The 14,849-nt window shown below is 42.2% G+C and overlaps 2 protein-coding genes across 8 annotated transcripts in view; both read left to right on the top strand.

The window, feature by feature from the left end:
* Positions 1–962: 962 nt before the first annotated feature.
* LOC110536951 (UPF0729 protein C18orf32 homolog) lies at positions 963–10,942 on the top strand. The gene is made up of 3 exons (XM_021622632.2): positions 963–1,115; positions 7,920–8,163; positions 10,419–10,942. Exons 1-3 carry the CDS (start codon positions 994–996, stop codon positions 10,512–10,514), a joined length of 462 nt encoding a protein of 153 aa, XP_021478307.1. The 5' UTR covers positions 963–993; the 3' UTR covers positions 10,515–10,942.
* A 1,681-nt stretch (positions 10,943–12,623) lies between these two features.
* The window catches only part of dym (dymeclin), a 211,870-nt gene continuing 209,644 nt past the window's right edge, over positions 12,624–14,849 (top strand). The window contains exons 1-2 of one of the 7 annotated variants that reach the window (XM_036936886.1): positions 12,624–12,726; positions 14,379–14,594. In XM_036936886.1, the coding sequence (XP_036792781.1) occupies positions 12,638–12,726; positions 14,379–14,594 (305 nt within the window). In that variant the 5' untranslated portion in view covers positions 12,624–12,637. Of the gene's footprint in view, positions 12,868–14,378; positions 14,595–14,849 lie in introns of all 7 variants that reach the window. The other 6 variants (XM_036936880.1, XM_036936885.1, XM_036936884.1 and 3 more) reach the window with 6 other exon arrangements.

The following is a 14,849-nucleotide window of genomic DNA, read 5'->3' as shown; positions in this document are numbered from 1 at the left end:
TAGGGACGACCAGGGATGTTCTCTGTTTAGTGAGTCCTCCAGATCAGAGGCAGTAGGGATGACCAGGGATGTTCTCTGTTTAGTGAGTCCTCCAGATCAGAGGCAGTAGGGATGACCAGGGATGTTCTCTGTTTAGTGAGTCCTCCAGATCAGAGGCAGTAGGGATGACCAGGGATGTTCTCTGTTTAGTGAGTCCTCCAGATCAGAGGCAGTAGGGATGACCAGGGATGTTCTGTTTAGTGTCCTCCAGATCAGAGGATAGATGTTGTGGTGGCAGCAGCTGTAGAGAAGTACTTGGGTGTACATGATTTTACTGCAGAAGAGTTACAGATTGTTTTGTACCATAGTGTCCCGTCCTCCCAAGCCGTTGGCCTGATGCAGGGTCAATGTAGTGGAATAGTTGTTTTATAAAAAATAAAAAAACTTTTTGAACCTTTATTTAACTAGGCAAGTCAGTTAAGAACACATTCTTATTTACAATGATGGCCTACCGGGGAACAGTGGGAGAACTGCCTTGATCAGGGGCAAAATTACAGATTTTTACCTTGTCAGCTCAGGGATTCGATCCAGCAACCTTTTGGTTACTGGCCTACCGCCCCAAAAGTGATACGTTTTTTTAATGGGTGTAGGGTTAGTTGGTAGGGTAATGGGTGTAGGGTTAGTTGGTAGGGTAGTTAGTTGGTGGGTGTAGGATTAGTTGGTAGGGTAATGGGTGTAGGGTTAGTTGGTAGGGTAATGGGTGTAGGGTTAGTTGGTAGGGTAATGGGTGTGGGGTTAGTTGGTAGGGTAATGGGTGTGGGGTTAGTTGGTGGGTGTAGGGTTAGTTGGTAGGGTAATATTTTCTTCACAAAGTGTTATGAATTACAATTACAGAGTAGTAGGCTGATACACAGCCAATACAGTAGGAGGCAGCATGCACCTATACCATTTGTTTGCAGACTGACATAATACCAAAGAATAAGAAGTAGGGACGTCCCAAGGATCCCGGATAGCATGGACCATTCGGAAATGTCGTCATTTCAGTATGCGTCTGCGCACAATATCGAAACACTTCCACCGTGGAACGTCCATTCGCTTTTATCCAGAAGGAAAAATCATCATATTTTCAGATTTAGGTAAGCATCAAAAATCTTTGAATAGCTATTTACAAAGTTTCTAGATATATCAAACCTATGGCATTATTGTAGGCTAACGTTACTCTTAAAGTTGAGGAATGTACGTAGCTAGCTTAGTGGCTAGCTTGCTAGCGTTAGCACGATGAAGATGTCTATTGCCAATGTCTTGATCATATTAGGAGGATAATGAATGTTTTAACTTAGGACTTACAAAAATAAAGCAGCCCAAGTTGATGTGCAGCTAAGCAGTCTGCCGTGTAGTAGGTTAAGGGGACAAAATGGAACTTTGGTTTTGGTGTTAGGCAGGACAAACCCGTTTTGCATATTTTTGGTATCACACCAAAATGAATCAATCGCAGCAGGTTTTTGGAATAATTCAGCAGTTTTTTTTTACCTGATTAAGTACAATACCATTGGAATTAATGTTACAATCTAAACCTTTTTCATAAGTACAAATATTTTACTTTCAGCTTTTTGAAGCTGGTGTACCGAAAGTAAACAACGCAAAAACGAAACTTGAGAACGGGACGCATAGAAATAGCGAACATAGAACAGATCTACAGCTTTTTAGACTTGATTTCAATGAGAAAGAAATGTCTTATAGATCTGTCAATGTGTATTTGGTCGGGTCGCCCAAAAAGTTACCTTTGCCAATTGTGTGCAACTGCAGCCTGCCTTGAGTGTCCCCTATGTTCCATCATGAACACCCCCCCTCGATCACTTTTCAATGTTGGTCAAAAGGGAAATAAAAGTATTATCTGTTTTTTTGCCCCCTCCCTCCTTGCTAGAACATGTCTTGGGTATTCTCCCTTGCATATTTTCTTAAGTTAGATGGGGAGGGGCGGTGAACAGCAATCTTCAAGTCTTTCCACAGATTTGGGCATTGGCTGACTTCCACATTCTTGTTCTGAAGCCATTCCAAATAAAGCATTTATTTGTCACATTCTTTGTAAACAGTGAAATGCTTTGTCATTATAGGGTATTGTGTGTAGATTGAGGATTTTTTATTTATTTAATCAATTTTAGAATAAGGCTGAAATGTAACAAAATGTGTAAAAGTCAAGGGGTCTGAATACTTTCCAAATACACTGTGGAAGAGAACTTTCGACACACCCACTCTTTTCGACACGCCCAATCCTTTCCTTTCGACACGCCCACTCACCCATACTCCAGTCGCCGCCATACAGGGATGCAGCTACTCCCTTCTCATTCGGAAAAGTGAAAGCATACCTGTGAGAGGGGTCCCCCTGTAGTAGTTGTAGGTTTTTGTACAGTACTCAATACCAATCTGTGTTAATTTGACTATGGGGAAAAAGAGCTACTGGATAAATATTGCAATGCAGGTTAGATTGAATTGAGCCCATAATCTTCCTTTTCAAGGTGATGATTGCACTTTCCTCCCCAACACAATAAATGTGAGTCCACATTTCAAAGGTTTGAACTTCCACCGCAAGTGCCAATAGATGTCAGGAACATGGCGGCTTACCACTGTGAGCTAACTGTCCAGAGACAGGCTTACCGCTGTGAGCTAACTGTCTAGAGACAGGCTTACCGCTGTGAGCTAACTGTCTAGAGACAGGCTTACCGCTGTGAGCTAACTGTCTAGAGACAGGCTTACCGCTGTGAGCTAACTGTCTAGAGACAGGCTTACCGCTGTGAGCTAACTGTCTAGAGACAGGCTTACCGCTGTGAGCTAACTGTCTAGAGACAGGCTTACCGCTGTGAGCTAACTGTCTAGAGACAGGCTTACCGCTGTGAGCTAACTGTCTAGAGACAGGCTTACCGCTGTGAGCTAACTGTCTAGAGACAGGCTTACCGCTGTGAGCTAACTGTCTAGAGACAGGCTTACCGCTGTGAGCTAACTGTCTAGAGACAGGCTTACCGCTGTGAGCTAACTGTCTAGAGACAGGCTTACCGCTGTGAGCTAACTGTCTAGAGACAGGCTTACCGCTGTGAGCTAACTGTCTAGAGACAGGCTTACCGCTGTGAGCTAACTGTCTAGAGACAGGCTTACCGCTGTGAGCTAACTGTCTAGAGACAGGCTTACCGCTGTGAGCTAACTGTCTAGAGACAGGCTTACCGCTGTGAGCTAACTGTCTAGAGACAGGCTTACCGCTGTGAGCTAACTGTCTAGAGACAGGCTTACCGCTGTGAGCTAACTGTCTAGAGACAGGCTTACCGCTGTGAGCTAACTGTCTAGAGACAGGCTTACCGCTGTGAGCTAACTGTCTAGAGCTGTATTTGCGTGCGGTGCACTTTTTAAAAATGTTTATCTTAGCCAGTGGACTTCTGGTAAGTAAAGCTTTAGTGAGGAAAGTGATTGGGATCAGGTACAACTACGTTTAGCCGCCCTCAAAATGAATATTTATGAGCAATTCCTCCCACCCACAACTTCTCCCCTGAATGCATGTTTTATTTTATTTGAAGGAGTTGAAAGAAACCCTACCTCTTCTTTAAATAATCCAACAGCCTTTCGAGAACTCACACTTGACCTCCTCCCTAATACCTTAATAGCTACGACTTTGCTGATAGCTACTTTATTGAGGAAAAATTTACCTACAACTGTGATACGTGGTTGTCCCACCTAGCAATCTTAAAATGACTGCACTCACTGTAAATCCCTCTGGATGAGAGCCTCTGCTAAATTACTCAAATGTAAAAAAAACGCTGGGCGAAGGCTGAAATTGGGATTGGGAGTTAAAGGGGAGTGGAAACACTAGGAGTTAGAACTTAGATTTCCTTTCTAAAGGGTTTACATTCCCCTTTAAATAAGCACATTATCAACTGCACACGCACCAAAAACCCTGTTTTAACAAGTGGCAATAAATCAGGTCATGGGGGAAATCAGGTCGTACCTGTCAGGTTGTACCTGCTGTTGACACTAACACAACAACAAAAAACACATGGACACTGGAGATATTTTTTAAAATCACAGTTTAGAGAACAACCTGCAATAGACAATTAGCTACACTTTGGAGTGGTGCGTTTTGATTTGGGGGTCGCCAAAATGGAAAAAGAAACTCAACACTTATTTGTCAATCACTCACATCGATATCACTTTGAAATCAATTGAGCTAGAGGGGGAGATGAGGTTGCACATCCTGTTAAAACTAACACAGCTAAAAGAGAAACACAATCTTGGAATAATGTGTACTTCACTGTTTCGAGGACAATTTGTTGAGGACCGCTAGCTACATTTTGAGGCGTTGCATTTTGATTCAAGTGGGTCACCAACGCAGTGAGTGTAACAACACCTTTCTGTTAATCACTTCCTCGGATATCACCCGGAAATCAATGGAACGGGGCGTTCGGGGGGGTGCTGTTTAAACTAACACTATTCAAAGACCACGCGGGATCTTGGAATAACCTATACGTGGTTGGTTAGATGAACTTGTGAAATGCTATCTAATAATTTGGCAATGTAAAAATGTATTTGAATGTGATTTTCACAGTCTGAAATAATGGTTGCCTGCCATTTTGGCTTTATGTTGGAGATCTGTCTCCTTTCACATAAAAGAGTGTGTTCTGATGTCATTTATTTAACATGCTACTTACTGTACAGCCACTGCATTCAAATGTTTTATTTATTTAATTTATGTCACCTTTATTTAACTAGGCAAGTCAGTTAAGAACAAATTCTTATTTTCAATGACGGCCAAACCCGGACGACGCTGGGCCAATTGTGCGACGGCCTATGGGACTCCCAATCACGGCTGGTTGTGATACAGCCTGTTTTTGAACCAGGGTGTCTGCAGTGGCACTACACCGAGGCACTACACCGAGATGCAAGGCACTACACCGAGATGCAGTGCCTTAGACCGCTGCGCCACTCTGGAGCCGAGCTGAATTTAGCCGCTTATCAGTGTCCAAATCTGCCATTTTCAAACCGGGGTATGAGTGTAAAGGGTTAAGAAGAGTTTTTACGCCCCTGGGTGTGTAAAGCTCTCCAGCTTGTCATCCTAAAAACAGGAAATTAGTTAGCATTTTCTACCTCTGGATTGTTGGCCATTCATATGGGGGAAATTAACTGGGTTTTGGGATATACGCTGAAAAAGGGTCTGAGGTTAAAGGCATCTGCATACAGGTTCGTTTGGCTCCAAGCAGAATTTAGCTCGGCGATGCCAATGTCTGTGCTCGCATAATCCATGAAGACTTAACCGTTGAAAAACTAGATAAAAGTAGCAATATTACTGTTTTGTCCCTCTTGAGCCACCGTAGTAACGGCATAGCCAGTAACACTTCCTTAAAATAGACCAAATTAATCTAAGATAAAAATCTGTAATTTTAACGTTTTTGCTGAGGTCTTAGTCACACAGTTTCCCATCTAGCTAAGATGTTTGGTGCAGTACTTCAAGTGAAAAAATGTGCATAAACTACGAATGCACTGCAGACTTTAGGCCCTAGCTGCACTGCAGACTTTAGGCCCTAGCTGCACTGCAGACTTTAGGACCTAGCTGCACTGCAGGCAGTAGGACCTAGCTGCACTGCAGACTTTAGGACCTAGCTGCACTGCAGACTTTAGGACCTAGCTGCACTGCAGACTTTAGGACCTAGCTGCACTGCAGGCAGTAGGACCTAGCTGCACTGCAGGCAGTAGGACCTAGCTGCACTGCAGGCAGTAGGACCTAGCTGCACTGCAGGCAGTAGGACTTTAGGCCCTAGCTGCACTGCAGACTTTAGGCCCTAGCTGCACTGCAGACTTTAGGCCCTAGCTGCACTGCAGACTTTAGGCCCTAGCTGCACTGCAGACTTTAGGCCCTAGCTGCACTGCAGGCAGTAGTCCCTAGCTGCACTGCAGACTTTAGGCCCTAGCTGCACTGCAGACTTTAGGCCCTAGCTGCACTGCAGACTTTAGGCCCTAGGTGCACTGCAGACTTTAGGCCCTAGCTGCACTGCAGACTGTAGGCCCTAGCTGCACTGCAGACTTTAGGCCCTAGCTGCACTGCAGACAGTAGGCCCTAGCTGCACTGCAGACAGTAGGCCCTAGCTGCACTGCAGACAGTAGGCCCTAGCTGCACTGCAGACAGTAGGCCCTAGCTGCACTGCAGACAGTAGGCCATAGCTGCACTGCAGACTTTAGGTCCTAGCTGCACTGCAGACAGTAGGTCCTAGCTGCACTGCAGACTTTAGGTCCTAGCTGCACTGCAGACTTTAGGTCCTAGCTGCACTGCAGACTTTAGGTCCTAGCTGCACTGCAGACTTTAGGTCCTAGCTGCACTGCAGACAGTAGGCCCTAGCTGCACTGCAGACTTTAGGTCCTAGCTGCACTGCAGACAGTAGGTCCTAGCTGCACTGCAGACTTTAGGTCCTAGCTGCACTGCAGACAGTAGGCCCTAGCTGCACTGCAGACAGTAGGTCCTAGCTGCACTGCAGACTTTAGGTCCTAGCTGCACTGCAGACTTTAGGTCCTAGCTGCACTGCAGACAGTAGGTCCTAGCTGCACTGCAGACTTTAGGTCCTAGCTGCACTGCAGACTTTAGGCCCTAGCTGCACTGCAGACAGTAGGCCCTAGCTGCACTGCAGACAGTAGGTCCTAGCTGCGCACTCTCTTCTCTTTCGTTGAATGACACAACTTAATTGAAGAATCTCATCCGTAGTTCCCTCCCCTAATGTTGACCAATCACAGACAAAAGGGCGTGTACTTCAACTACCAATCTTAAAGTTGCCTCAACATTTTTTTTCGTCCGAACAGCTGGGGGAAAAAAACCTGTGGAACATCAGAACAAACAAAAGCATCACAAAATGTCATAATACATGCGCAGACTGTTTCGACTGGGTCACATGCAACCGGCTTAACAAAGGCTTAGCAGATCTTATACGTTTTGTTCTATGATATATCAGTCAGTTAACATGACCTTTTTTAATGAAAGCTTTGTGTTTGTTTTGATGACAAAAATGCCTAAAAATTCACAAAAAGTTTTGTTGGTTGATGAAGATGATCTCATAGAACAAAAGGTATGAGGTCTCCTAAGCCTGTGTTTACTACATACCTTATTTTTGGTGTTTATCCGAAAACCCAACAAAAAAAAACATTCATTTCTCCATAGGCTTTGGCCAACGAGCCAGGGCAGAGTTAGCCTCCGTTACTGCCAGGAAATGCCATTACTGTTTCTCAATATTCACTAGGAAGCAAAGAGAATTAAACAGGGAGGGACATACTTAAATTTGTCCAATAGAAACTCTTGTTTTTTTGTTGCAAAACACAACTGTTTCAGATACTATTTTGCTCACATGAGCAAAACCTTGTAAACACCTGCAAGACTTTAGTTAGTATGCATGTATTTCAGTCTGGTGCACGTGATAGCCACACAGACACTTGCATGTGGAAGTCTGTTTAATAATACTTTCCTGTGGCTATTTTTGTCTCATTCAGAACTATATAAGAACCACCCACTGACAATCGGCAGAGTAAGTTAAGATACAGTGGGGAGAACAAGTATTTGATACACTGCCGATTTTGCAGGTTTTCCCTACTTACAAAGCATGTAGAGGCCTGTAATTTTATTTCATTCAAAAATGAGTAGTGTTGCTGTTCAGGCAAGGGATAGCATCAGGAACTATGTGCCATAGTGTCTGTGCATAATATGATCTTGTTTACTTGCCCCATATCACATGTTCTCATTTCCTCTCACCAGAGATAAGCCAATAATATGATTTGTCTAAAAAAGTCCACTATTGCTTCCTGTGCAATTCACCAGGGACAACTTTTAGGCACTATGTGGATAAGAGCGGCCATTTAGCATTCTAAATGAAACAACCTTCGTTTAATGTTTGACTTTGTTTTCTCTGCCCCCTCTGTTGCAGGTTGCCCTTTGACCTGACCCGTGTAGCTACAGTGATGGTCTGCATTCCCTGCATCGTCATTCCAGTCCTCTTGTGGGTGTACAAGAGGTTCCTTGAACCAATCATCTACCCCTTCATTGGTCCAATCATAAGCCGATTCTGGCCAACAAGGAAAGCTGTACAGGAGAGTGGCATAGGAACTGGTGACGTGAAAGCCAGTGAAAAGAGCAATGGTTGTCCAGTGATGAGCAATGGAGCTTGCAAGGTAATATACACCTGTTATTGGATTGTGGACTGGGGGAGCGTGCCATCACTTGTAGCAATCTCCGGTGACCAAGCCCCAGACCGGCTGGCTACACATGCTGGAGGAAGTCATGACACACATTGTAATATGCATGACACCAATACATATACATGCATAGTGTCCATAGGCAGATGGGTGGCATCCCACAACGTTAACAGTGTTCTAGAATACAATACATTCTGAAAGTATTTACACCCCTTGAATGATGTTACGTTACAGCCTGATTCTAAAATGGATTCAATTGTTTTTTTTGCCCTCATCAATCTTCACACTGCCCCATAATGACAAAGCAAATGACATTTTTCCGAATTGATAAACAATACCTTTATAGTACTCTTTATTTTTTAAATTGTAGAATAATAGTGAACATATCAAATCTATGAAATAACACATATGGAATCATGTAGTAACCAAAAAAAAAAGTGTTAAACAAATCTAAATATATTTGAGATTCTTCAAAGTAGCCATCCTTTGCCTTGATGACAGCTTTGCACACTGATATCACATTACACAAGTATTCAGACCCTTTACTCAGTACTTTGTTGAAACACCTTTGGCAGTGATTACAGCCTCGAGTCTTGTTAGGTGTGACGCTACAAGCTTGGCAGACTTGTATTTGGGGAGTTTCTCCCATTCTTCTCTGCAGATCCTCTCAAGCTCTGTCAGGTTGGATGGGGAGCGTCTGCACAGCTATTTTTTTGTCTCTCCAGAGATGTTCGATCGGGTTCAAGTCCGGGCTCTGGCTGGGCCACTCGAGGACATTCAGAGACTTGTCTCGAAGCCACCCTTGTACTGTCTTGGCTGTGTGCTCAGGGTCGTTGTTCTATTGGAAGGTGAACCTTCACCCCAGTGAGATTCTCTCCCGATTGGTCAGTTTGGCCAGGCAGCCAGCTCTAGGGAGAGTTGGTGGTTCCAAATCTCTTCCATTTAAGAATGATGGAGGCCACTCTGTTATTGTGGACCTTCAATGCTGCAGACATTTTTTGGTATCCTTCCCCAGATCTGTACCTCAAAACAATCCTGTCTCGGAGCTTTACGGACAATTTCTTCAACCTCTCATTGCTTGGTTTTTGCTCTGACATGCACTGTCAACTGTGGGACCTTATATAGACAGGTGTGTGCCTTTCCAAATCATGTCCAATCAATTGAATTTACCACAGGTGGACTTCAATCAAGTTGTAGAAACATCTTAAGGATGACCAATGGAAACAGGATGCACCTGAGCTCAATTTAGAGTCTCATAGCAAAGGGTCTGAATTCTTATGTAAATAAGATATTTCTGTTAAAATTTTTCTTAAAACCTGTTTTCGCTTTGTTATTATGGGGTATTGTGTGTAGATTAATGAGGGGTAAAAATTACTTATTCAATTTTTGGAATAAGGCTGTAACGTAACAAAATGTTAAGTCAAGGTGTCTGAATACTTTCTGAATGCACTGCTGGTCTGGCATTTCCAAGACTAATGCATGCATGTCGCAGACCGTAAATCTTTCGTTTGTTCCTTTAGAAAATGTTGACTGATTTGTTGGATTCAACAGCATCCCACTTACTTTAGAGCAAGGGTATTCAATCGGGAGTCCGCAGAGGTACTGCAGGTGGTCTGCAAAAAAATATATATAAAAAAAATAATAATTACAATTTTTATTTCAATGTTTTTGAATATGGCAAAATCAAATAAATGTTGAATTACATGCCTACAGTAGAAAATAGAAAATCCTATTTCTGATGATGTCAACTTTATTTCTCAACTCCTAATGTTGAGCAAATTACACTCACTGGAGAATCTGACATGGGCTTTGAAAAATCACCCACACATAGACTACCAGTCAATGGGCTACCAGTCAATGGGCTACCAGTCAATGGGCGGTAAGTGGCGCTGGCTGCTGGCAAGCTTTTTTGACATGGATATTTTATTTAACCAGCTGAACAGCTGCTCTTAATGAAAATGTGTTCGGAGTTACCTTTCAATCTTATAGGCTATTAGTTTACACTTCCAATTATAATATGTTGATAACTTCTCCTTGCCATTCAGCTGATGGTAGACAATAAAAAAAATAAACATTTTTTTTGCTAACATATGATGAGACCTGCAGGGGTTCCATGGGCAAGAAAAGGTTGAATACCCCTGCTTTAGAGTGAACATGTTGTTTACAAGGCTTCTAGACTGTTGCTACTTCTGTTGTCGATTGTTAACTATTGAAGCCATCTTTCTTTTCAGACTGAAGTCAATGGTGTTGCTGCAAATGGGCCGGCTGCAAATGGGACGGCTGCAAATGGGCCGGCTTCTACAGTGTCTGACAAGAAGACTGACTAACATCTCCAGTTTTGTCAACTGTGAAAATATTTGAATACAATATGGAGAACTTAACTTTACCGTTCTTATTTTCTGAAATTGACTAATTGTGGGATCTTTTAATGCTGGCCTGGATTTAACATAGCAACACATATTGTACATTTTCCCGTAATGCTCATTTCAGTTGTTTTGAGGAATAGAATATATGTAGAAAATATTTCAGCCTTTGTTTTATCATGCTTGATTCCCTCATGTATTTATTATAACAGATACAATACCTACTTCTTTATTATATTAAGTACATATTTAATTTTCTAATTCCGAAATTAATTATTAGCAATGATTAAAAAGGACATTTAAACACATTCCGACCTTGTGATTTTTAAGCATTTGCTTTTCCCCCCTTTTAATGTGCAATGTATAAATAAACCTATGGATTACTATCATTGTTTTTGCTCTCCTAGTGGATCTCATTTAGCCTGTTTTCAACGGTTTATACTCTTAACCTTTATTTAACCAGGCTGGTCAATAAAGAACTCATTCTTATTTACAATGAAGGTGTGGCAAGAGGCAAAACCCCTCCTTTGGGGACCGGGTCTGAAAAAACAATGTAAGACAAAATGGGCAACAGACGGACACTGGCAACAGCACAAATACAACAGCAAACAGTGTGTGAAGTAAAACCACATTCTTCCTTAAATAAGACAACGCAAAGTAGTGACATCGGGTGACAAATAGAAACTACAACATCTTAACGACCTGTTCATCTATTTGTACTTTGGGGACACCAGGTCCTGGAGTTTTAGGTTGGCTTGGAGGGAATTCCAAGACCAGGGATCTGAGTAATGACAATATCTTTTATCCGTGCTCACTTCTAATATTCGGGACTGTTGGCAAGATCTGAGCTTGTATGTGTGTTTATTTTGAGCTGGAATTATATATAAAAAGGCATATATATGTATATATATACTGTATATATATATATATATATATATATACTGTATATATATTTTTATATACACACATCGTGGGGCAAAAAAAGTATTTCATCAGCCACCAATTGTGCAAGTTCTCCCACTTAAAAAGATGAGAGAGGCCTTTAATTTTCATCATAGGTACACTTCAACTATGACAGACAAAATTAGGGGGGAAAAATCCAGAAAATAACATTAGGATTTTTTTATGAATTTATTTGCAAATTATGGTGGATAATAAGTATTTGTCTCACCTACAAATAAACAAGATTTCTGGCTCTCACAGACCTTCTTTGAGGCTCCTCTGTCCTTCACTCGTTACCTGTATTAATGGCACCTGTTTGAACTTGTTATCAGTATAAAAGACACCTGTCAACAACCTCATAAACAGTCACACTCCAAACTCCACTATGGCCAAGACCAAAGAGCTGTCAAAGGACACCAGAAACAAAATTGTAGACCTGCACCAGGCTGGGAAGACTGAATCTGCAATAGGTAAGCAGCTTGGTTTGAAGAAATCAACTGTGGGAGCAATTATTAGGAAATGGAAGACATACAAGACCACTGATAATCTCGAGCTGTTTTGCCAGGAGGAATGGGAAAAAACTTTCAGTCTCTCGATGTGCAAAACTGATAGAGACATACCCCAAGCGCCTTACAGCTGTAATCGCAGCAAAAGGTGGCGCTACAAAGTATTAACTGTTATTTCTCCTGTATGGGGATAAAGTAACCCCATCAGACAACACTATCATAACCATAAGTCCTTCACAGACACACTAGGCTTGGAGTAAAAAGCACGCTCTCCATTTAAATCGTTTTTTAGTCCAGCACTTAATCTGTGTCCGGAACATGTCCCACAGAGTTTTTGATGCATCAATTGAGTCACTTGACCTCTAGCTACTAGGGCCAGCGATGGAGAAATATCTGTGACCCCTACGCTAGTTACAGTAACTAAGGTTATATTCCTTAGCCACTGCAATTTTAAAATGTAAAAAAAAAAAAAAAAAGTTTGAAGAAGATTCATGCCTTGATAAGGAACTGCCCCCATCAGAGTTTAGGGCGGAACATTCCAGAGTGAACGTTTCAGATAGAAAAATAATGTCTAGAATCGTCTCGGCTTTGACAGTTTACAGTGTTGGTTCCGTTCTAGGCATTTATATCTTCAACGTAATGACGTTACCCTTCCGCTCAACTGTCAGAGTGACGTTCTCTTCACGCAAGTCTGTGGCGACGTGGAAATATGTTGGAAGGGGACTAGAGTAAAGTCGGAGCTTTCTCAAATTCTTTATTTAGTAAACATTTGTTTATCATTGACCTTTACAGCTATAGCAACTGTTCAACCTAAGCAGAAGACTGTCAAGAACCTGGGAGAAGAACGCGAGATAGGTGCCACGAGAGCTGTGAGCTGATGCTATGTGGCTAGATAGCTAGCATAACTTAGTTGTTAGCTCACTACCCAGACATAGCTAACTAGTTAATCTATGAATTAGCTAGCTCGCGTGTTATTGTAATCTCATGCCAGTTACAAATTCAGTTTCACAACCATGTAGGAAGCGTGTCTCTAACCGCTGCATTTAGACCGTTTGATGAGCTAACGTTAGCTAGCTGCAGCTAGGGGGTGTGTAACGTTACTAACGTAAAGTAACCAACAGTCGCGTTAGTTAGCTAGCTTGCTATCTATTAAGCAAGTCCATTAACACCTTTCTGTGTTAACCAATGACGTTACTTGTCTGGTCAATATTTATTTTTTACTGAAAATGTATCCCTACTGTAACTGTCAGACATCGATGTGCAAGGAGTGTGAAACGCAGTTTTGCGGCTGCTGCTTGTAGCTAGCTGGCTAACTAGTTAGGTTGCTATAGACTAGCTAGCAAGTCCATGGACACCTTTCTGTATTAACTAGCTAATACTTTAAAGTCTGGTCGATATTTATGATTATTTTGTAAACTTAAAATGTATAGATAACTCTCAGTCACAGATGTGGCACTATTGCTGAAGGCCATGACATGGGTATGATCAAATGAATGTGTGTACTAAAGGTGTGTAAGCAAACCGTAAGTCGATGGGCCAAACTCATCCTGTATTGCACCAGGTATGTTGAACAATGAACATGCCACGCAATGCATCACTATGCACCAGGCAGTCAATGTTTGTCACCTTACATGCATTGTGTGACAAAGTCAGCGCTTACACTTAAATTAATTCAGCCTGTCACGTTAGGAAGGAAGCCTGATGTCATGACACCTTGCTCCCAGTGGTTCAGTATAAACAGATCCCTAACAGCGAACCTGTTTGGGACAAGAGCATATTCATCAACAGCAGGCGACAGCCGAGTTAGTATGTTCACATTCTGCCAAATGGGTCATATTTCCAAAATCAAGACAAGCTCACAAAAAGCTTCCAAACAGGGCAGAAATCCTCAAGGCATATTCTGTGAAAGATATGAGGATGCAACCAGACAGATAGATGTGCGTCATGAGCCAGATTTGGGCCCGAATGTAATTAGGTCATTAGTCAGTTAAATAAGAAAAAAATAAATTTCTCAGATGCCATGCATGTTGCTGACTACTGGTGGTGTGAGTAGAGTTGGCTAAGTTTCATAACTTTGCAATGCATAATTTAATGCAGCAAGTGGATCATTGCTGACTCCACAGCCAATGTCAAATGTAAACCGCTCTCACCAGGGAACAGGGAGATTCTTCTAAATCAGAAGTAGGCCTAAGTCTCAGGTAGAGGAGAGGATTGCTAAACGTCATAGGTACCCAGTAATTTAGAATTAGAAGTCAGGATTTTGTCATATTTCCTGTTTCATGAACCAAACCTATTTTATTCTAGCAGATTCAGATAAGTAGACCTAATGTGAGTAGCGGATGAGCGAGTAGCCTAATCTCTTCTTGGTTCTCTTCCCCAGTACAGTGCCCAGTGTGGTAGTGGGAGATGAGGCAGTGAGAAAGAGAGCCTCTCCTCAGACCCCGTGTACTCAGGAGATGGGAGCCAACACCAGCCAGGTCAGTGACCTGTGTGAGAACCAGAGCCTCAGGACCCTGATCGGAACAGAGTCCATCTCAGAGAATGATCCCTTCTGGAACCAGCTCATCTCTTTCACCTTCATCAGTCCCACTAGCAGGTAATAACATGATCATCTGAATGATTCAAGTAGCAGTACTAAACTCAGCCCAAAAATATACGTCCTCTCACTGTCAACTGTGTTTATTTTCAGCAAACTTAACATGTGTAAATATTTGTATGAACATAAGATTCAACAACTGAGACATAAACTGAACAAGTTCCACAGACATGTGACTAACATAAATGGAATAATGTGTCCCTGAACAAAGGGGGGGTCAAAATCAAAAGTAACAGTCAGTATCTGGTGTGGTCA

Source organism: Oncorhynchus mykiss, chromosome 12 (assembly GCF_013265735.2).
Source record: "Oncorhynchus mykiss isolate Arlee chromosome 12, USDA_OmykA_1.1, whole genome shotgun sequence".
NCBI lineage: Eukaryota > Metazoa > Chordata > Actinopteri > Salmoniformes > Salmonidae > Oncorhynchus > Oncorhynchus mykiss.
The sequence above is the reverse complement of the archived record's forward strand: the minus strand, read 5'-3'. Positions and strand labels throughout refer to the sequence as shown.